We start from the raw sequence: 23,759 nt of genomic DNA, 5'->3' as shown, positions 1-23,759 counted from the left end.
TGTTGTTTTTTTTTTAGTGGCGATTAACAAACACACAAACGAGTGTGCAGCATCATTTTGTGAATGGTTGCGGCACTCGAGTGCATTGCCCTAAAAGTGTTCACACGTGTCCGTAACATTTAATGGATCTACTTAGTATATATATGTATGTATATAGTGTTTATATGTAAGTATGTGTACAGTTGTATATACACTAAAAATACATATATTTCATATAGTATAGGTACACAAGTTTATTTCACTATTCAATTAGTCTAATAGTAAATGTAAAAAACAAAAATAAAAAAAAATAAACAAAGTGAAAATTATATATATGTATATAAAACAAATGCATAACAAACATTCAACAATTATGTGTGTTCTTCTTTCTTACTTCCTCGATTTTTTTTTCTTGTATTTTGTATTTTGCTTATATCCAATCAATTTTTCATTTTTATAATTAGGGCTTATTTTTTGTTGTTGTAATAGTAGTATATCGTAGTTCTTGACCCTGAAGGGGATCTATAAGCTTTGTTATTTATATATGTTGTTGTTGTAAATTGTACTTGGCGCTTATAGTATTATTGTTGCCCTGAGTTTAACAACAATTCGCAATCAGATTTTGGTACTGAGTTCGCTCCAAAATATATGTATGTTCATATATAACATATATATCTTTGCTGTATGCATGTATATACATATATTCCACATAGTGTAACACTAACATTCATTATTCACCTATTCACATAACAAACTGTTGCTAGGGTGAGAGGGGGTTAGGGGTAAGGGTTGGGATTGGGATTGGGGGATATTGGTTCTCTTAGAGCATAAGACATTTAAAACATTTATGTATAGAGTACGTTTAATAGCTATTTAAAAATTTGCAACTATGCCATTCAATTTATATAGATTTAAGTTATCATTTTTGTTGTTGTTGTTGTTGTTGTGTGGTTACCTTCTTCTTCATCTTCATCTTCTTGGTTTAATTATAATGCTAACATTAATAGTAACAGTCTTTTATCACGTTTAGTTTGTAGTTTATAATGCCTAAGCTAATAATTGTTGTAATTTGTTGTTGTTGTGGTTGCTGTACTTGATGTTGTTGTTGTTGTTGTGCGTGACTATAAATTTAAATGAATTAACAAACTCTTTTGCACTATATAGTATGTATGTGTGTATATATAATTAATTAATTAACTTTAACTATTAACTATGTGTGTGTAGTATGTATCTGTGTGTGTGTGTGTGTGTGTGTGCATACAAAATTAAATTTAAATTCTAATCGTAGATGTGTGGTTAACGAAAATAATTAAATAAACAGCCGCCGGGCGAGTCCTCGACTCCCACCCACATCGTAAAGTAGTTTTGTTGCATGCTCACTCATTAGTTTTGGTTAGGATCAAATATATATATTTATATATATATGTATGTATGTATGTATATGCTCTCATCCCATCTCTTCATCTCTTCATTCTATATAATCATGTAAATAGTTGTGTAGCACTCTAAAGTAACATCTTAAGTAGTCGCTCAACTCAACGTTAGACTCTCTCTCTCACTCTTACTTTCTCACTCTCTCTCTCTCACTTCCACTTCCATTTCCACTCTCTCTCTCTCTCTCTCTATCTCTTTCTCTCTCTGGGCTATTTGGCTGCCACGTTCTTTTGTTTTTGTATCACATCTGAAGCTGAAACCCTTTTGTTTGCTGCCCTCTTCTTGGCATGCTCAGCGTGGTGACAACTGCTCCAATTCGCTGACCGCATCTCCAGCTGCTTCGCCACCAGCTCCACTGCTTCTTCCTCCTCCTCCTCCTCCGACTCCTCCAGTGCTTGTCGAATCACTCTCGGACTTTGCTGCTGTGCTGGCTTTGTTATTTTGCAAATGCTCCTCGTACTCGCTCTTGATGTTCACATACAGTTTGCTCTGCTTCTCGTGCTCCTCCTGCAAAATCTTAAATTATATACATTATATGAGATTATGGAATTATATGTGTATATCAGCGTCTTACCATGATCTCTTCCATTCGCTGGCTGGCCAGTGGCAGCTCGAAGCGATTGTTTTGATCCCGCAGCTGGGCGGCCATGTTGAGCTGATGGTTCAGATTGCGCTCGATTTGTTGCAACGAGTTGCTTAGCACGTCTTCGATCTCAGCTGTGAATGCACAATATCATTATGTTCATAGTTATGGGTAGTGTAAAGAAATATGCAATAATAACTGATAGCATAACAAAAATACAATAATTTTATCCTGAACTTTGTTACACGATTTTAGATAGTATCTCATGATAATCGCATTATAAACTTGAAAGTTGCTCAAGAAATAAATCTTTACTTTACAAATGTACAACAATATGTTGAATTAACTGAAATCTAAATGAATATAACTATTTTCGCAATAAGTTCTCAAAGTTTCATCACAATTGATAGTCATTCAAATAATAAAATATTACTTGATCAGCTCTCAACTTGCTTAGGATATGCAATAATAACTGATTATGATAAATACGTGCTGAAAAGTTATTCAATTCATTACTTAACAGAAATGCAATAAGTTAAATCTGATTTTTTGCATTATAAGCTTGGAAGTTGCTCAAGAAATAAATCTTTACTTTACAAATGTGCGACTATATATTAAATTAACGGAAATCCAAATGATTATAACTATTTTAGCAATAAGTTTTCAAAGTTTCATCGCGATTGCAATGTAAACTTTATAGTTATTTAACTAATAAATGGGTTTATGAAATAACTTGATAGTTATTCAAATCGATCAACTCTTGACTATACAACTCTATACAATATATGAATTCGTATTCAGTTTAAACAGTTTTTCGATGCCTTAATCTATCTATTTACCAGTCAGATCATCTCCCGTGCTGTTCATGAAGCGTCGCTTAGCCAACTCCTGGGCATTTGGCACACCACTGACGCTGCCGCTGCGCTTCAGATTGTTGGTCGAGTTGCTGTTGCTGCTGCTGACGAGCGTCTCGGGCGTCAGAGGGCCACCCTGGCAATAATCGCAGTCCATGTCGCCGGCATCTAGGCAACTGCAGCTGTCCAGCATTGTGGACGTCGTTGACTTTAAGCTGGGCGACTTAACAGCTGAAGCTGTGGCGTGGATGCCACGCAAATGCTTTGCGGCCGTCACATTCACGACGCTGACACTCTTCGATATCGATGACTTCACCGATGCCGTCTCAGGCGGCACCAGCGCAAGCGGCGGCGTCTTGGCGCTGCTCATGCCATGGCCGGCGCTCAGACGCGCCTGGGACATGGGACTCTCGAGGTACGTGTGATGTGAGCGGGCTTGATGTGAATGCTGATGCTGCTGCTGCTGTTGATGGTGTTGCTGATGGTGCGGGTGCTGCTGATGTTGCTGCTGCAGTTGATGCTGCTGCTGTTGCTGCTGTTGATGATGCTGTTGCTCGTGCTGGGTTTGATGCTCGTTCAATTGGCGATAGGTTAGTTGACCGTAGGATGACATGTTGCCGAAACCCTCTTCGATCTCATCGTCCTCGTCATCATCGCCATCCTGCTGATCGGTATCGTTGTCCGACACGCTATTCTGCAGATTTTGTATTAAACACAGCACGGCTTTCTCCAGCTGGGCGGGATGCTCGGAGGCGGGCACATCGACTGTTGACTGCGGTATTTGTGTGTTGATAATCACCGAGAATTTCTTTTTCATCTCTTGAACCCGTCGTTTGCCCTCCTCGTCGTCCAGCAGCGTGTTGACGCAAACAAATGAGTGCACCTTGTTTGTCTCCTTGTCAATCTCGAGAAATCCCTTGGACTGCAGGTAAATGATGTTTCCATTGCGCGTGAACAACCGGTACGTTGACTCGCCATACGAACTGTTGCAGTCATACACTAAACAACAAATACAAGTGAGCAATTAGTAAGCAAGGCAATTACAACAACAAATTAAAAACTCACTCTGACGCAACGCGACAATCACCCAGCGGACATCGTCGTTGTGCATGAAGGTAAATGGATTCAGGTTGCGCACCTCATCCGTCATGTAGCCGGCCACGATGCCAATGCGCTGGTCGCAGTCAATAATCCGACCATCGATCAGATGCCTGGTGCGGTACTCCAGCGTATTGGCATCGAACAGACGGTTCACGATCTTTGGTGGCCTTATGATGCGCGCACACGCCGTCAACACCTGCGTCAAGTAAATAGGAGAACATCTACATAGTTTACTGGCCAACAAAGGCAAGACGAAGGCAGTCTCAACACTTACAATATCATTGCCACTAATTGTGTGCAATGGAATGGCATCGTCACGTCCGCGTGTTCGTCGTATCAGTTGCAGGCTGGAGCTAAATGTATTGGAGCGCACGCCACGCGGTGCCTCATCGCTGCGCCGAAAGCAGCCATCGATCTTGACCACCTCGTAGGCGGTGGGTTCGGAGCGAGGACCTGCGCGCGCCAACCTGTTCAAAGGGCGATAGGTTTAACGATTTATCGATACACCTCCACATTCCACAAGCATCGATGCTGCTTGCAGGGTGGCCACATCGTTGAAAATGCAACTGTTACGATAGTCGCAATCGATACTTACCGCACACGAAAACTGCGCTTATCATCGCGTAACTTGTGATCGATATAATCCTCCTCGGATTTACTGCGCTGACGTTGTTCACCATCACCACAGGCACCACCGGCGCTGGGGCCCGCTTCGGTGGCTTCAGCGTGCGCATCGAAGAGATTCTCGAGCTCGGTGGGTATGAGCTGTTGCTTGAGCATTTCATGGTCCTCGGGATGTGTGATCTGCAATATGCTCTGGCCGTACAGATCCGTCTGACAGTGGCCCAAATGCTGTTCGATGCTCGACGATATTAACAGTATTTGACCATGACACGTGAGCGTCAGGAAAAAGCTATCCAGCATACCCATCAGTGTATCCGTCACCTGCGGCCGTTGCTCGTGCAGCATCTTGCCAAACACTGATAGCAATCGGATTGAATGTTATCGATAATGGATAACATGGATAACACGAATTGAGTATGGATAAAAATGAGTACATTTGAGAGAGTACTTACCGTATTTGAGCCGCAAACCGTGTGCAGCAAAACGCAGAACAGCCGTTTTGTCAACACGTCGCGGGGACTCGGCCACATGTGGCACCATCGTGGACAGTTCCTGTATGGAGCCATTCAGTTTGTCGCGGCGATTTTTCTCCGCCCGGTTGCGTGCCTCGCGGCCGCTAAAAAGGCAGCGAGAGAGTGTAAACAGGAAATGCAGGGATTAGTCAGTGTTGATGCATATTTCGCAATGCGAGTAATAATATTTGGTTGCATTGGGGTGGGGCATGGGTGGAATACAGCAATTTTATATTGCTATTGCTGTTGTTGTTTACTTGCATACAGGGCATGACTTGGCAGTCTAGCAAACACACACACACGCAAATGCTCATAAGAATGACAAACAGCTCAATAACTGTCAATAATTATCAACCGCAAATGGGCCTCAACAATGCGGTCGACGTCGGCGTTAGCGTCGGCTACTTGACTAGTGATCCAAGTGCAAGCTGAATGTGGCGCCAACTTCCTTCAGTTGCGACAGAGAACGAGCGAGCGAGCGAGAGAGTGAGAGAGCAAGATTGCATTCCCCTCCATCTACTGTGCACTCGCTCTAGCGTTCCTAGGGAACGGTATGAGTAATGCATACGGAAATATGAGAATTATACGTTCGATTAGCAATGGCTGCCACATTGTTGTTGCTACCCCTACCACTGATGTAATGCAATTTTAAAACGCAATTGCACAAGAAAAAGGAAAAAAAACGTAAAGAAAACAAATTAATAATATATACACAAACGGTCAGCAAGTGCGAAACCGAAAGAAACAGCACAAAAGCAGCGCAAAGAGCAAAATCAAACAAAACAAACACACATACACATGCAAAAATTGAAAAGGCGCAAAAACTATGTAGCGTACCGATTATTTACTTAAGTGTGCATCCCGCACAGGGATTGCGAGAGATGTGGTGAGCGAGTGAGAGAGCATGACTGCATTAGAAACTGTGCATTTGCACTTGTAAATAATAAATCGAGCTTCCATTTGCAAATCCTTTTTGATGCTTAAAAGCATCACTCTTGGAGAGGAACAAGCTAAAGCTAGCCTTTCACAACACAAGGTCAGTTAGGGTGTACTCAGTGCACTGCTTGCACTGCTTTCGATAAATCGACAAAGCAGTTGTAAACCGCAACGCTTAACTAGAATTGGTAGCAACAGCAACACGTAGTTGTCTTAATTAAATTCAATTAAGAATTACTTAACATTATTGCATAACACATAATAATGAAATGCTAGACTAATGATAATAATAAAAAAACGTTTAGATTGTAATGATGGATAAAAATAGAATGAAACCTGAAAATTGTCACGTCATTGCAAACGTAGGGCTATAATTAATATTCTATGTAGTATTACCATTGTGTGTGTGTGTGTTAAAATGATGCAAACTTGACAACAAAACCAAAAAATACACTTTTAATGGCTGAATTTCGTAGGAGTACATAAAACAATTTCGGAAATTTTCAGTTTGAAATATGTATAGTATATATTATGTATGTACGAAGCTTTGTTAAGTTGAGATCATTTATTTGAGAGTCTCAAATTCGCTCCTTATTAAAATGTATTACTAAATTAATGTTCTTTATAATTATGAAATTATTAAGTACTAAAGATTTACGAATTGTTTGCGGAAGAAAGAGAAGTGAAATGTATTGTTTTCAATTTGTCAATTTGATTAGCATGCCCAAGCAAAGTATCCAGAATTAATTAGATATTGTATATAGTATAGTACTATGTAGCAGTTGATTCAGTATGCTAATGGGCGCATCGGTTCGTAAATTGCTTTTGATAGTAGAGACTAATGTTAGCTAAGGTCGTCGTAGATTTGGGGTAAGGAGTGGGTGGGTGGGTGAGCGGGGTTGAGGGAGTACTGCGACTCTAGTACGACTATTTCGTCGATGGTGTTGCCCTTGAGACGTTCACTTTGTTTTCAATGGGCCCATATTAAGTGGTCAGACGAGGAAGTGCAAGGTCTTGACGCCACTCGACGCGCCAACTTTGTAGCTGATTGTGAGTTGTGGGTCTCTATCAATGCACAACACATACACACGCACACACACAAACACACACACATGCACACACAATTACACATTCGCAATTGCATTTGTTTATTTAACATGTTGCATTTGCACTTCCCGAGTCTAACCTCTCCATATTGCCTCCTCGCTCGCACGCACTCGCTCCCGCTAGCTGTCCACTCGTCTTCTCTCGCTCGCACGCTCATTCGCTCGATTGCGCTCTTGCCTGTTTGCTCGTTTATTTGTTTTGAATGTGCAACAATGTAACGTCGACGACGACGTCGCTGTCTCTGTTTCTGTCTCCACCTCTGTCGACGTCGTCGTCGTCGTCGATTACTGTACTTGCAATCACATTGCTCTCTATCGTTGCTCTCTAATTCTCGTGCTCGTTCTCTCCTGGCTGCGCTGTCTTTGTCGCACTATCGCCAGTGTGACCTTGACGCTGTGCAGAAACACGCAAAAAGCGTCAGAGGCGAATGCAACAGACGTCAAAAAGGGAAATGCGAAACGCAAGGGACGCACCACAATATCAGCTGGCACGAACTTTGATATACCCTGTAGTCTTTCACAATGGCCAATTAGAGTATAAAACTATTATATTAATTGACTACTGAATGTTAAATTTGCGTAAGAATTTAGTTAAACGTTAGCATATAATCAAACTTATATTATTTATGGTAAGCACAGTTAAATTATTAATGAATTATTATTTTAAACAACCCCTTTCAAAACGATCAGACAAGCGATCATCATTGTCCACAAAGAAGAAGTATTGAAAATCAATTTTATGAAATTAGTCATCGATTCTATAGAAATAAATGGCATAAGGGCTGGGAATTTTTGATATTGTTGGATAGGGAAACCCAAATATATTTATAACGCTGCGTAAGAATGATTTATTGATAAGTCAGACAAACTTTATTGTCCGTTTGGGAGAACTAATTAAGAATTTGCAATTCAAAGAAAATAATAAAGTAAATATTTTCGTATTTATACATTCTAAAAAATGGTATATCAATATCATTTGTAATAACTCAAACTAAATAGCGTAACAAATTTGTTTTTAATACATGTTCCAGTAGAAATGTATTTGTCTGCTGTTTGTTTTTTTTTTTCTTTTTTTCTTTTGTTGAGCAATGAATCAAATTTGCTAATTGGATTAGTTAGAGTTGTAAAAAGTTGCAACTACTTGAGATAGATCGAAATTCGCACTTGATATTGATAGAACAGACTGAACAATGCTGATAGCTCAATACTTGACGCTCGTAATTTATTGTTGTTGACAATGTAAATGTATTATGCGAATTTGGTCTGGGACTCCGGTGACTTACTTGATGACACAACACCGTGAGAAGAGTGACTCTACCCATTGAATTGCGATTACTGCGTGGTATTTCACAATATAAATAAGGAAATCAATTCAGTATTCAGTATATTGCGTATCGTTGCTCTGTTTACGGTGTGCCAATCAAATTGAAGGGGTGCTCCTCCTCACCCGTCTCACCCTCTCGTCAACCCTCAACCCTTAACTCTTTTAGCTTTCTCTCTGGACTGGTGGCCAGTGGTCTGTTGGTCTGTTGGTCTGTTGGCCACCAATGCACGCGTGCCATCAATTTCAGTGTATATCGTGGGCGACAACAACAACAAAAACAACAACAAAGTGCAGCTAGCAAGTGCAGCGGGAGCGGGGAATTGGGGAGTAGGGGTGGGGATGGGGATGGGTTTATTGTTTAGTCAATGGCCAACTGGGCAAATTGTTGTCTCGTCATTGAGCGACGAAAATAAATATACGTGTACGAAGAAGAAAAAAAAAAACAACCTTACAAAACAACGTTGATAAAAATACAAAAATAATCGACGCATACGCCTCAGGGGGGTCTGCAGTGCTTGAGGGTAGGGGATGGTGGATGGAAAGGAGGGAGAAGGGATGGTTAGTGGAGTGAAGTGGGTTCAATTAGTTAGTGCGTGGATCAACAGGGCAATCAGGGCCAAACAGCAGCCAAACAGACGAACAGAGCCAACGGGGGATCCGACCAACAAAATGTGGCCAAATTGGACGCACGGGTCACAAAGCATCGCCAGCGGGGGGTTGGAGTAAAGGTGGGGGTGGGGGCTAATATGTAGCCACAAGAAAGGCGCTCTAAAATCAAGTTACCAAAATGCACTTTAAGCATTTGACGCATTTCCAAAATTCAAGCAAAGAATTCTTGAATCAAAGGAAAAACTTAAATCTATTATTTTTGATTTAAACTTTCGAATTTGTGATGCTATTTTAAATACTCAGAAATATGGCGACTTATTTTATGGTAAACAGTCACACAAAAAAGTAAGAAAATACAAAAATTTTGTGTTTCTCCCCTAATCTACTTTGTGTTTTTCACTTAACGGCATTTTCGGGATCGCTGTTTTGGTCCTTAAGTGAGATAGAGGTATAGTGCTATTTTTCCAAGAAGAACTACTTCCATTACTTGGAATATACATACATACAAATCTCAACTTAAGCTATGCATAATCTTGTAAGCCCAACATCATTCATTAGTTTTGAAAATTATTTTCATGAGGCCGTTAAGTGAGATAGAGGTGTTGTATTGTATTTTCAATAAAAAATACTTCTATCACTTGGAATATAGAAATCTAAGGTAAAGCTATATAAAACCTTCAAATCTCATCATGATCAATAAGTATTGAAAATGATTTTCATGTGGCCGTTAAGTGAGATAGAGGTGTAGTGTTATATATTTCAAAAAAGAATACTTCTATCACTTGGAAATCTGAGCTATAGCAATGTAACTATCAAATTCTTCATCATTCAAAAGAATTCGAAACCATTTCCATGAGGCCGTTAAGTGAGATAGAGGTGTAGTGTTGTATTTTTAAGAAGAAATACTTGTATCACTTAGATTATAGAAATCTGAACTAAAGCTATATAAAACTTTCAAAATTCTTCATCATTCAAAAGAATTCAAAACCATTTGCATGAGGCCGTTAAGTGAGATTATCAAGAGGAAAAGACTTTCGCATTTTGCTTTTGTGCACTTACCTATTGGAGAGCTGGAACATTTCCATCATCGTCTCGTGCGGATGCTGGTGATGCGCATGTGGATGCGGATGATGCGAGTGCGGATGTGGATGCGGATGGTGTGGATGCGGGTGCGGATGCATCGAATGCGGATGCGGATGTTGATGCGGATGCGGATGATGGCCATGCTGGAGCATGCCATGCGCCGCTGCCGCTGCATATGCGGCTGCTCCAGGCGGCACGCCACCAAATCCACCATAACGCCCATAGCCATGTGCTGCTCCTGGTCCCGCTCCTGGTCCGCCTCCTACTCCGCCTCCTGCTCCAGCTCCACCACTGCCATATGGCGCATTGGGATACCACATGTTGGGATAGAAACCGCTGACCGCTGACGACGGCGGTGGCGGCGCCAACGTTGTCTGGGAATGTGTGTAGCCGGAGGCATGGAGTCGCTGCTGTCCGCTGACGTTGCCGCTGCTGCCAGCGATGGCACCGTGACCACCGCCACCTGGTCCTGGCCCGGCACCGGGCGCTGGCGTTGGATAGTTGTAGTGGAAACTGGAGTTGGATGGCGGGCGCAACATAATCTCGCTATTGGCTGGCGTGGGCGCTTGATAATAGCTGCTGCTGCCGCTCGTGTAATCCTCATCCGCATAGCTGTCGTCCAGCTCATTGCCCAGTTCGTTGTCGTTGTCGTTGCCCTGCTCGGTGTCCAACTCCGGCTCCAGTTCCGTTTCCCGCTCTAGTTCAGGCTCCGGCGTATCATCGTCATCGGCATTCTCATCCGGCGGCGACCAGGCGGATGCATAGCGATGCTGCTGCTGCTGCTCTGTTTGCTGCTGCTGCTGCTCTGGCTGCTGTGGATCATCAAAGTAGGGAATGTCTGTTTTGAGATCATCCACGTCCGCCGTTGTCGCAGCTATCGCCGCATCGCTCAACTGGCTGCCGCTCGTCCTGATCGCCGTCGAAGTCGAAGTTGCGCCCGACTTCGCTGGACGCTTCAGGTACGAGTCGAGGGCGCTCATTTTGATCGGGGGGCTGCAAAGAGAGCAAGAGAAAGTTCAAGTCAAAGTTTAGATAATAAATTGCCGCAATAAATACTTAATAACTTACAAAGCTGCAATCAAGTGTGGGATAGTCGACTGTGAGATACCCGTTATGCATTTTTAATAAATCTTAAGATTTTGAAATATACCATATTGATTCATATTTGGTATATTGAAATACTATATCATTTAAAATAACAATGGAGAGTAAAAAATATACTATATACCCGCTATGCAAATGAATTTTATATTTGGTATATTGAAATACTATATCATTTGAAATGTAGTATAGAGTAAAAAAATATCCTAGATATCCGTTAATCATTTTCAATAAATCCTAAGATCTTCAAATATACCAAAATTGATGTACTGTAAAAATACCTAAATATACTAAAGTCTGTATTTGGTATATTGATATACTACAGCACTCATAACATACTCCAGAGTAAAACATCAACTAGATATTCATTATGCGTTTTTAATAAATCTCAAAATAAAGCAAATTGTAAAAATACTAAAATATATTCTATAGTCTATATTTGATATAATGAAATACATTCAGAATTTTCTACAGAGTAAGAAATATATAGTAGCCAATCAACCAACACAGCTAAAGCTCGACATCAGCAGCCGGTTTTTGTCATATAACATTATTTAATGATTAACTTTCAAGATTATTATCTGATCGCAAACAAATGATCAAGAATCATACCTAACCTGTGGTTAGCGGTTATAAAACAAAAAGTTGCAACAAATATTTCACAGTAGCTTTCCACAGTTTGGGTTGCAATTTTATATAGACTTTTATTGCTTTATGATCTGATTAATATGAAATTTGAGAACAGATAGATGAGAAGGAATTCTATAATATATGTATATTATATATTTTAGTAGAGTTGAAGAAAATAAGAGTTTTGTAAGGAACTCCTTTAAAACTAAATTTCCATAAATTTGTAACTTAATGTTGCAAAGAAAAGAAAATACTTTAAAATCGAACTCATTTACATGTTATGTCCTTTGTAATCATTAGTATTTATAAACATATATTAAATTAGATGAATGTTTATAAATACTAAATACACAAATATACAAAACGTATATCAAATAATAAAAATACATTTAAGTATTTCAAAATACACATAAATAAATAAATGAAGATTTATTTAGCTGATCTGATGCAGTTAAAGCCAGAAACGAGATACAAGATTAAACCTAAGCCAAATCAGCTGAGGTAATTGGACGAGCTCAAGGGATTGGTCGATCATAACAACAGCAACATCAACAGCAACATCAACAACAAAAGCAACAGCAACCACAAAAACAATAACAAAAAAAAAAAACAGAGCAACAGAAAACTAATTAGATTTTTGTCCAATTTGTTGTTGATCGATTTAATTTATTATGTATTTGAGATCTTTTTTTTATGGACAAGACAATTTATTTTTTATTGTAAAAGTTGTTGTTCTTTGCGGCGTTGTTGTTGTTGTTGTTGCGTGTCATGTTTACTACATAAATTGTTAGTTTTTATTATTTTCGTTAGACAAACTAAATTTTTGTATCTTTCGCTTTAATTTTTTGCTTTTATTTTCGTTTGTCGGGTCTCTTTGTAAATCTATTTTCGTGCAAGGTTTTCAATTCAAAATAGATTGAAAAATGAGTATTGTTATGCCGGGTATGCCCGACTAGTTGACGCGCTTTTGCTATCTTGATGTAAACCTAATATTTGCCTTCTTTTCTTTCTAATTTGTATTTGACTATCTCCACTCAAATTTAGATTCAGCGAAAGCAAATAAACTTTCAGTCCGCAATGCCTTTCATTTATTCTTTCTACTTTGCAGAATTAATTGATCTTAGTGATTTGCGACTTTAAGTACAGGGTATTTCAAGTGCACTTTCAAATTAGAATTAAAGTTCTTTTGGGTTTTTTTTTGCTTTCTTTTTATTTTTTTATTATTATTATTATTATATATTATTATTATATATATTATTATTATTATAATTATTATTATTATTATAATTATTATTATTATTACTATTATTATTATTATTATTATTATATATTATTATATATATATATTATATATTATTATTATTATTATTATTATATATTATTATTATTATTATTATTATTATTATTATTATTATTATTATTATTATTATTATTATTATTATTATTATTATTATTATTATTATTATTATTATTATTATTATTATTATTATTATTATTATTATTATTATTATTATTATTTTTTTTTATTATTATTATTAATATCGCATTCCATTAATAATAATGGATTCTTTTCTTCTTCAACAGTTTGAAATATTTTCTTTTTTGATATCTTCCATTAATTACTGGGTATTTGCTGGTCAATAATTTTCCCCTTTATCGATGTCGCTGTTGTTGTTGTGGTATTCTTCAGATTTTATGATTAGGCTCGTAAAATTCTAGAAGCGATAAACGCTTTCTGTTCTGCCTCTGGGCGATGGACAGACGGATGGATGGATGGGCGGATGGAACGAATTGGAACGGTGAGAAGGGGTGGCAATGGGGGTCGGAATGTCGTTTATATGTCGGAGACATCTGTATATATTCCACTATACGTGGCTATATTATATTATGTAGATGTCTATAATAATACCAATACTACGCACACTCATACTAGCCAACCACACACACACACACTCATACAGATATATCCAGATGATATCTTTGAACTATATTTATATTTACTTTTCTCTGTCCACATTTCCTTTTGTCGCATCGTTTTAATTTTTCGTTCATTTTTTTTTGGTTTTTGTCACTTTCCTGAATTGCAAATGGAAACTGAAAAAAGCGCGAGATCTATGCAAATTGCCGCTTAAAATAAGAAATATTTAATTGACAGATCACATATCATCGCATGCTTTATTGGTGCCGGGTCAATCACCGGAATAATAATACAAAAATAACAAAAAAAACTCACATAGTTGTTGTTTCACCATAAAAACAAAGTTGTTTTTTCATATCTATTTTCATATTTTTGACGCATTTGGAACACAACTGAGAAATAGTTGTTGTTGCTGTTGTTGTTGTGCGAAAGTCAAAACAATTCCCAAAAGCAGACAACACGTATTTCGTCGGGTTTTCCGGGGGGAAATTGGGCGAAAAAAAAAAATAAAACGAAACAAAACGAAACGAAACGTCCCAGAGCAATTCTAATGGAATGTCGTATATTTATGCTAAGCACCTTATTATTACTTAATGCGAGTGAGTGCGAATAACAAATAAGTAAATGATGAAAATGCTGTTATTACCCGCACTCACTGTGTGAATGGTTATTTAAACAAAGCTTTCGAGTCTCAAGTTGCAAAAAAGTAAACAAACAACATGAGAACGAACAAATACTCAACATGAAATTTGAATTGCGAGTGCATCGCGTAATACTCTGGACTATAGATAGCGAATCGAATAGGGAATAGAATAGAAATCAACAATTATTATGAATTATTATCTAAGTTTGTTGATTGCTTTCATTTGGTTTGCCATCTTCAAGTTCTATGCATCAAATATTCTTAAATGCAAAGTGTATCTAACATTCGATATTGTCGCTGATAAACAAGTTTATGTTGTGTACTTGTTATGATGCATTATCATCATCATCATCATCATCATCACATTTGCAGTCTCTGTCTCTGAATATTTGCCCCTTGTAATTGTTTTCAAGTGTTGAGCAAATAAAACCCACAACAATAATAATATTCAATTTTCAACAGAATATACACATACGAGTGTGTATTTGCTTATTTCAACTATTTGTGATAAATATTTACCAGCTGAGTTTTATTCAATTCTCGGTTATCTTAAAAAACAACCCTTCTGCATTTAGGATACTCAAGAACGCATAAAAGTATGCTTTAATAAAGGAATATTTGGATGCAATCTAAGATGACGACTTCCTATGAACTTAAATAAATTCGTATTCGTGTTGCCCAAAGAAATCCATTTCTATATTAAATAGAAATGTAATATTAAACCCTCATGCTTTCCAAGTAACAATCAATGGCAGAAATACTCTTGTACTCTTTGAAATCTATGAAGTAATCTTTATGACGTATACTTGATCTGTATCAATTACCCGTTTTATTGCTCGAAACTGTCTGATACACTATATCAGATTCATTTGCGTTTATTATTTTTTTTCTTCTTGTGTATTTATTGTTTCGATTTATCAACGATTGCAAGAGGAGATGTTTAACTGGCGCCACCTAGTGTTTGTTTACTTATGAGCTACGAATTTCAGTGTAAATGCCTGGCTAATGAGTATCGAGTAGCAATTTTTCAACCTGCTATCGAGCTATCGAGAGAAAGTTGTCTCACGATACACGAAATTAATTGCATGCTACATTCCAGCTATGCTGCCAATGGATGGACACGGTTGGTGGATGGAGTGAAGGAAAGGGGGGGGGAAGGTACAATCGCCTTGACCCTGCTGCTGTTGGTGATGCTGGCCACACTGCATTACGCATGAGAAGTTCGCATTGTGTGACCATTATCAATCACAGTGCGAACAATTGAACTTGTGTTTTGCTCGGACTCCATTACATCAACACATGTACATATGTATGTATATGTATAAGTGTATACATATATCTCATGTACAATATGTGTGGGTGTGTAGTCCGCATACGCATGAATACAGACATTAAACATGGAATTGCTTTAATAAGCCGCAGACGTATACATATTCAATGCATATGTGCGTGTTTGTGTGTGTGTGCGTATATTTTTTAGAGTTTATCTCTATCTCGCTTGCACGCTCTTTATCTTTTTTGGCAGATAAGTAAGTGTTACCATGACGATCCAACAACCCAAGTCGCCCACTAGCTCTCTTTTTGTTGTTGTGTCGTCGTCGTTGCTGCTGCTGCTGATGTTGTTGTTTTTGTTGTTGTGCGAGGCTTAACTCAACCAGACGCACAACGAGCGCAATTTAGCGGTTATGGAAGCGAGAGAGCGAGCGAACGTTAGAGAGAGAGAGTGAGACAGGTGTACAAACGGGTAGGTTGAAGAAGAAAGAAAAATATTAAATATTTATGTAGGTTAGGAGCTGCCGCAACAAAAGTAGCAACAAGGGCAAACCAACAATTTGCTACGCACATACACACTTACATGCATAAACACGCACATTGACATACACACGTACACACATAGCAACAACAAAAAAATCAATTTCACTTACATGTTTTGCGCTGTTTCTTATTTTGCTGCATGAAGTGCTTGGTCGCCTGCTTCTTCTTGTTGTTGTTGCTGCTGCTGTTGTTGTTGTTGTTGTTGTTATTATTCTTGTTGTCGATTTGAAGCTTTTACTGCTCTGCTAAGCTTTGACTTTGACTATAGGCTGAAGCTGCGACCGCGACCGCGACTGCGACTGCGGCAGAGGCAGCGCAAGCGAAAGAAGACGACGACAACGACGCCGATGTCACTTTTTCTTGCTTTTGCTTTGTGTTTGTCTGTTGCTCACACGCCGCACAATTTGTTTGTTTATTTCTTTTGCTGCTGCTTTTGCTATTGTTGTTGCTCTGCTCCTGTAGGTGGCTTTTGGGGGGGCGGGATTGGCGTCGCAGCTTACAAGTTGACACTGTTTACTCTGCCGTGCTTTTCTTGTTCTTCCTGTTTGTGCGTGTATGTTTTTGTTTCTTTTTTCTTGTGGATATAAAAATGTGTAAGCTTTTAATGTTTTATACACTCGACCATAGAAATGCATACAGTATTTTTTGCTTTCATTTTCCCTCTTGTTTTTTTTTTTTGTATTTATTTGGTTGATGCTTTCTGTTATTGTTGTTGTTGTTGTTGTTGTTGTTGTTACTGCAGCTGCTGCTATTTTAGTTTTGCATTTGTTCTTATTTTGTATTTTGTATTTTGTTTTTTATGTTTTTTTTTGTCGTATTTATTTTCTTTTTCGATTTTTGTTGTTGTTTTGTTATTAATATTTGTACAGCTGTTGCGGTGCGGAGGTAATTGTTGTTGTTGTTGTTGTAATTTGTTATTGTTACACTGTGGTTAATTGTTGTTTTTGTTACATTAACTTATTGTGAACTCTGTAGAAAACACAAACAAAAAAAAAACATTGTAAAAAAAACACTTAAAACATTATGCCAAATATTTTGTTAATTATTCCCCAAACACGTGCAACATTTTTCGGTGTTGTCATGGAAAAAAAAAATCAAACACACACACTCAGTAAATACACATAAAAAAAAGTCGCCCGCTGTTGAATATTTTGTTGTTGTTGTTGTTTGTTGCGGAGCATTTTAAATAGATTTTTAATTTATTTTAAATTACATTATGCATATTTTTGTATTTTGCTTTTTGGTTTTTTGTTAGTTTGTTTGTCTGTTTCTTACTTGAACTTTTTTATGGCTTTATTCGAAATTTAATTCGCATTTAATGCTGTTGTTGTTGTTATTGCTAATTAAAAACCCAAAAAAATATATACACCTAATCATTTTGTTTTGTTTCTCTTGTTTGTGTGTGTGTGTTTTGTGTTTTTGTTTATTTGTGTTGTCACCTGTTGCTGTTGTTGTTTCAGTTTAAGAAAACACACACACACACACACACACACTCACGTATACATGAGCAAATTCAAAAGCTTTTGTAAAATAGAAACCGGTTGAAGCTGCGTCTTCGCTTGTTTAGTTAGCACCAAAGCTGCGTGGCAAGGGTGGCGTCAAAAAAAAAGGGGTGGGGGGGAGGTAGACTGTGAAGGAGCTAAGCAGAGCTTTGACTGCGATGTCGACAACGACGACGAGCCGCATCTCAAATTTGGATTTGAGTTTCAGCCATTTTTGTTTTTATTCGGCACATGCATTTCCCCCTATGTGTGTGTGTGTGAGTAAGTACTTGCGTGTGTGTGTGTTGCTGCTTAAATCAACTCTCAAGTATCAGTGTGACGAGCAAATTAACATGGCTAGCAAATGGATAAGGAGAGCATGAAACATGAACTGTTACACTCCATTTGTGCCTTGTTTTTCTTCTTACTCCTGTTTGCTGTTGTCTTTTTTTTGTTTTGCAGAAGCCAAAAAAAAAGCTCAAGCCACGCACGCACACACACACACGCACAGCAAGGAACATGAAAAATATATCATATATATGTATGTCGACTGAAGTAAACTGCGCGGGGTTAAATGCTTGCTTTTGCCCCAATTCCCCTGCCCCTGCCCCTCCCCATCCTCATCACTCAACATGCATAAATGTGGCATAATTTCTATTACGAGTACACGCAAAAGCAACGACCAAAAAAAGTGAAATATGTAATAAGAATAAGAAGAAGCAGCAGCAACCGCAGCAGCAACAGCAACAGCACTGACAGTGACACTGGCCTGGGTCAATCACCTGGGTCGCTGTCGCTGTCGTCGTCGCTGTCACCGTCGCTGTCACGAAGCAATAAAAGCAACAACGACAACGACGTTTTTTTTTTCGGTTCGTGTTAAGCACTCTCGCGCTTTATTTGCATTACGAGCAAAGCACACACGAAAGAGCGCAAAAAAAACAAAAAAACAATAACAAAAATGCCAAAAACAAAGCATTCAAGTGCCGTAAAAGCTGTCGAGCAAATGCAAAGGCTAGGCGGAGACGCAGATTATCAAAAAGAACAGCAACCATAACAACAACAACAACAACAACCACGACGACGACAACAACAAGAAGAGCAGCAGTAGCAGTTGCGGTGCGACAGGGACAACAACAGAGCAGAGCGCAAAACAATAAATAAATTATATAATTTGCTGGCTCGTTTGTTCTCGTCTGGCGCCCAGCCCAGCACAGTACAGAGCACAGTGCCGCCACCTACATACATACAAATGTACTACCTCAATACACACTCCTTCTCTCTCGCTCTCTCTCTCCCGTTCTCGGGGTTGCTTGGGCAGCTGCCCATGTTTTGTGTGTGACATTTGTTTACATCAGTTAATTGCAGCGTAACAAAAAAAATGAAATAAAAAAAAAAAAAAAAAAACCACAACAGCAGCAAAAACTGTGCGAGTTTTGAAGGCGTCACCATATTACGTATACGCCATGGAATACAAATCTGTCTGCTCCCCTAAGTATGCGTGCGTGTGTGTGTGCGTGTGTGTGTGTGTGTTTGTGTGTGACGAGTCATTTATAAATAGCGCTAAAGATGTGACAATTTTTCAGAGCGCATGATTGAATATACGAAATATAACTGATAAATCACGCAGCTGAGCATTGTGTGAATATTCTTCGTTTGCTGTTTTTGGAGAACACCTGTTCCACACACACATACACACATTTACAGAAACACAAACACATAGACGCGCAGGCGATTCGTCCTTCGAGAAGCCGTCTCGAAAATTGCGCGCCGTTTTACGTTTTCCTATTTTGTATTTGTTATTGTATTTATCTTGAATTTGTTCTCTCCTTCACTCTCTCTCTCTCTCTCCCTCTCACGCTGTCTCTCTCAGCTGCTGCTGCTGCCTCGACCTGGCCTAACGACTGTTTTGAGCGCCGGCAGCGACGTCGACGGCGACATCAGGTGGTAGCTGCTCGCACAACCCAAAAATAGCTCACACACACACACACACACACACAGGTATATAAATGCAGGCACACGTACATATGTATATAGAAACAAACAAACACATTCGCAATTGTAGTTGCTCAATTTAGCACGTTCTAATTTGCAGTGTTGCTATTGCTACTGCATAACATTGTTTTCGCTAATTGTTTACACTGCACAGCCAACAGTTCGTATGCGTAATCTGCAAGCTTAAGCGAACACTTGTTGTTGCTCGCGAGTCGCGACGCCAGCAGCGACGCCGACTGCGCTTGACATGTTGTAGATCAGATTGCGAAAGCTTCCAGTTCATTCAGCGATGCTGATAATGATAATGATTGCGAATGTTCTCGATAGAGCGACTGCGAGAGTGTGAGAGCGAGCTTGAGCTTACAGTTAAAGCGCAACTCATTTGCTTATCTGCGCTTACATTTTTCAGCCACAGTCACAGCCGCAGCTGCGACTGTCTTCGCTCATTGTATTGGTAAGCACTTGCTGTATGCGAGCGAATACGTGTATGTACTCTTTCTCTCTCTCTCGCTCTGGCATGCTCACTCTCTCTTGACGCCCTACGCTTAGCTAAGCGCCGTGCTCTTCACTCGTGCTTTGTATGCGAGGCGCGAGCGATGCGACGCGACGTCGCTGCTGCTGCGACGGCGGCAGATGCGACGTCAGCAATATTTTGTATTCGAGTAGACAACAAAATAATAATAATATAAAAACTGTTTCTGCAGCAAATTGAATATTTTTGCAGCACAAATGCGCTATGCTAATTATTATTATTCAAATTAATAACTTTTTAAACGATAGCGCAGTCGTTGTCAACAATTTTGACGTCGCCGGCGTCGCAGCGAAACTTTAACATGCCTCCAAAAAATAAGAAGAAATAAAATAAAATAATGGGAAAAATATAAAAGCAACAACCACAAAACTAACAACAAAAATAAATAAAATCGAACGCAAATGAAATAAAATAAAAATATACGAATAACACACACACACACACACACACACACACAACCAACACACGCACAGTAACAAAAACGAAAAATAAAACCTTGAAAACGACACAGCAACAAAAATCGAAAAAGAGAAAAAAAAACTTTATTAGACTTTTAATGAGTGCGTTTTGTTCGCTGTTGTTATTGTTGTTGCTGGTGTTGTTGTGTTTGATGTTGCCGTGGTTGTTGTAGTTATAGTTGACTTTTGTTTTTAATCTCATGTGTTCTCGCCATTGTTGTTGTTTTTGTTGTTGCTGCTACTACATTTGATTGTGCTTCTTCTGCTGCTTCTTCTAGTTCTTCGATACGTATTTTGTGATTGATTTGGCGGCAGTTTTACGTACAAAGAAACAACAACAAATAACATACAAATCAATGTATGAAAAATGAAAATCAATTCCAAATACGAGACTACGACGACGAAAGCGAATAAACCTCCAAAATTAAACTGGAAATTCATTAATATGTTAATTTTGGCTTGGGCTGCCATAAAAAAATTAACAAATACACACACACACAAACGGCAGGCGCACATGGGCACGTACAAGCAATACACACACACACACATACAAATATGTATAAGTATGTGTGATGCGCTGCTGTCTTGTTGTTATGTAGTAGAACAATTGTTGCAGCAAAGCCAAGATGGCGTTATCTTCAGCTGATTGTCAGCCAATCACCCACCTGGCAAACACACACACACACAGAGACACATTCACAAGCGCATTCAGATTTACGCACTCTCTCTCACACTCACACACACACACTTGTGTACTTGCAATGCGTGTAAAGTTTAGAGTTCGATCACTTTGCACATTTGCGATTTCGATTTGCCACTTCGATAACGATTGCAATTTGAATTCTCTTGGTGATTTCGATGCCGATTTCGATTCGACATTTGAGGAGCGCGCGGCCACGAAACCGAAAACACGACAACAAAAACTACATAAAAAAAAAACAAAAAATAAATGACGCGACGACGATGGCGACGGCGACGGCGAAGGCAACAACGACGACTATGAACGGAACGCAGAAAACAGAAACTGAAACACAACAATTGAAGCTGAAGCTGAAGCAACGAAGTCAGCTATCGTCGAGTGAGCGAGCGAGCGTACGTTCGACGTCCGAACAAACCGCTACAGAAACAGAAATTAATTATATTGAAATCACAAACTAAACTAATCAGCCAAGGCAGCATAGCAAGGGCCGCTGCTGCGAGCGAGCTTCGTTCGGAAAAGAGAGTCAGCTGATGGAAGAGAGCGAGCGAGCGAGCGAGCGAGAGAGAATGTGTGTACATTGTGCAGTGCAAAAAGCACTAGTCCGTTAACTGAGTGGGAGAGAGCGGGCGTTTGTTGGAAAGCTTGTGCTTGCCAATCAGAAGAACATACACAGCGTAGGAGAGAACGAGAGCGTGCGAGAGACCTTGACGTTGGGCCAAAGCCTTGCCTAAAAGGATAACAACAACAGCAAAACTAAAACTTCAACAGCAAGTGGCGTCTGTCCATCTGTGTGTGTGTGTGCTTGTATATGTGCGTGTGTGTGAGTTGGTTTTATATTTTTAATTTTATTACACGCCAACTGCGCAGCTGACTCGCAGTCACCGAGTCAAGTGACGACGATGCGAGGCGGAGGGGCGCGTTAAGAGAGAGCGAGCTTTTGACGACGTCGCTGCTGCTGCTGCTGCTGCTTCTGCTGTCGCTGTTGAGTCTACGAACTCGTCGAAGCTGCTGCGCTGCTGCTATGTCCGCACACTTACACAACAGACTAGACGGACCGACAGACAGTCAGGCAGACAGAGACAGGCAGCAAAATTATAAACACAAATATACTCTTGCATACATACTATATTTATTTGTGTATGTGTGTGAGTGTGTATTTATATTATTCATATGGCAATATAAAGTCGCTGTCTCGCGATACCTACAAGAATTATTTATTTGTTTGCTTGTCGTGTTTATACTTCGCGCTTCTACTACAAAAAAATGTTTGATACAAAACTGGAGGCGAGCGCGTCCACAACGGCGACGTCTTTGGACTTGCACTGTTGTCGACCGACTGCCGACTCTCGACTACCGACAGCAACAGAAACGCCAACTCCAAGCAACAAACCCAGGCAATCGAGTTGGCCAGGATGCGGAGGCGTTAGTTAATGCCAAACAAAAAAAAAAAAAACATCTCAGGCTGAAGCAGCTTTTGCCAGCAGAAGTTGAGTGTAAGCTTACGAGCTTTGACTACACGTCGTATACGCAATATTTCTGAACTTTGCTCTCTCTTTAACAACAACGCTCGCTGTTCTCTTTCTATTTCTCTTTCTCTCTCCCTCTCTCTATGGCTCCCATGCTTTGTGCTCTCTCTATCTTTGGCTTTAAGAAGTTATCACAGCTCTGCATAATATAAATACTCCCAACAGTTTCGTGATATTATGTGTTCAGTGAGAATCAAAACAGCGGGCAAAACATTGCACGCAGCACGATTCTAATAGTAGGGTATAATAATTCGGTGGCAATTGCAGAACAGTTACATTGTAAAATATTAGAGTTCCTTGCGTTCTAAAAAAATGTTGTTGAATTAAATGTAATTTAATTGAAGAGATCAGAACATAATCATTTCACGCAATATAGATTGAAAATAAAAATATAATAAATGAGTGTACTGTCATATTTTTTTAATATAGCTTTATGATGTAAAAGCTTTTATTTGTAGACTGCGAATTTTGAACCGTATAACAAATTTGAAAATTATGAATATAACAATTCAATTAGTGTTTGTATTAAGCTAAGATTTTAGTAAATTATATTAACGTGGTTAATCAAATCGCGACACGGCAGTTATAGTGAAGTATATGACAAGATAATTATAGATATACATATGCACATATAAGCCACACACACATATAAACACAATACGTAGTAGATTCAATGAAGCAACTTCAAAGTATAACAACAAAATAGCAAACATTTTTAGCTGTAATAGCAAATTAACAATCACATACACAACTTGTGATTTCAATTCCCAGTGCAACGTAAACTGCATTTGAAAGAAAGGCACAACGGAATTAGCCAA

The 23,759-nt window shown here is 39.0% G+C and overlaps 1 protein-coding gene across 3 annotated transcripts; it reads right to left on the bottom strand.

The window, feature by feature from the left end:
- Nucleotides 1-423: 423 nt before the first annotated feature.
- LOC133849106 (uncharacterized) lies at nucleotides 424-22,751 on the bottom strand. Of its 3 annotated transcripts, none has more exons than XM_062284983.1 (10): nucleotides 22,621-22,751; nucleotides 16,363-17,221; nucleotides 10,122-11,138; nucleotides 5,028-5,191; nucleotides 4,547-4,931; nucleotides 4,226-4,418; nucleotides 3,916-4,147; nucleotides 2,836-3,849; nucleotides 1,988-2,130; nucleotides 424-1,929 (listed from the first exon to the last, which is right to left on the bottom strand). In XM_062284983.1, exons 3-10 carry the CDS (start codon nucleotides 11,123-11,125, stop codon nucleotides 1,705-1,707), a joined length of 3,360 nt encoding a protein of 1,119 aa, XP_062140967.1. In that variant the 5' UTR covers nucleotides 11,126-11,138; nucleotides 16,363-17,221; nucleotides 22,621-22,751; the 3' UTR covers nucleotides 424-1,704. The 3 variants fall into 3 exon arrangements, with proteins under 3 accessions (XP_062140967.1, XP_062140965.1, XP_062140968.1); XM_062284981.1 differs by lacking the exon at nucleotides 22,621-22,751 and adding an exon at nucleotides 21,464-21,818; XM_062284984.1 differs by lacking the exon at nucleotides 22,621-22,751 and adding an exon at nucleotides 21,464-21,818 and having other exon boundaries at nucleotides 424-1,920.
- Between the last annotated feature and the right edge of the window lie 1,008 nt (nucleotides 22,752-23,759).

Source organism: Drosophila sulfurigaster, chromosome X (assembly GCF_023558435.1).
Source record: "Drosophila sulfurigaster albostrigata strain 15112-1811.04 chromosome X, ASM2355843v2, whole genome shotgun sequence".
NCBI lineage: Eukaryota > Metazoa > Arthropoda > Insecta > Diptera > Drosophilidae > Drosophila > Drosophila sulfurigaster.
The sequence above is the reverse complement of the archived record's forward strand: the minus strand, read 5'-3'. Positions and strand labels throughout refer to the sequence as shown.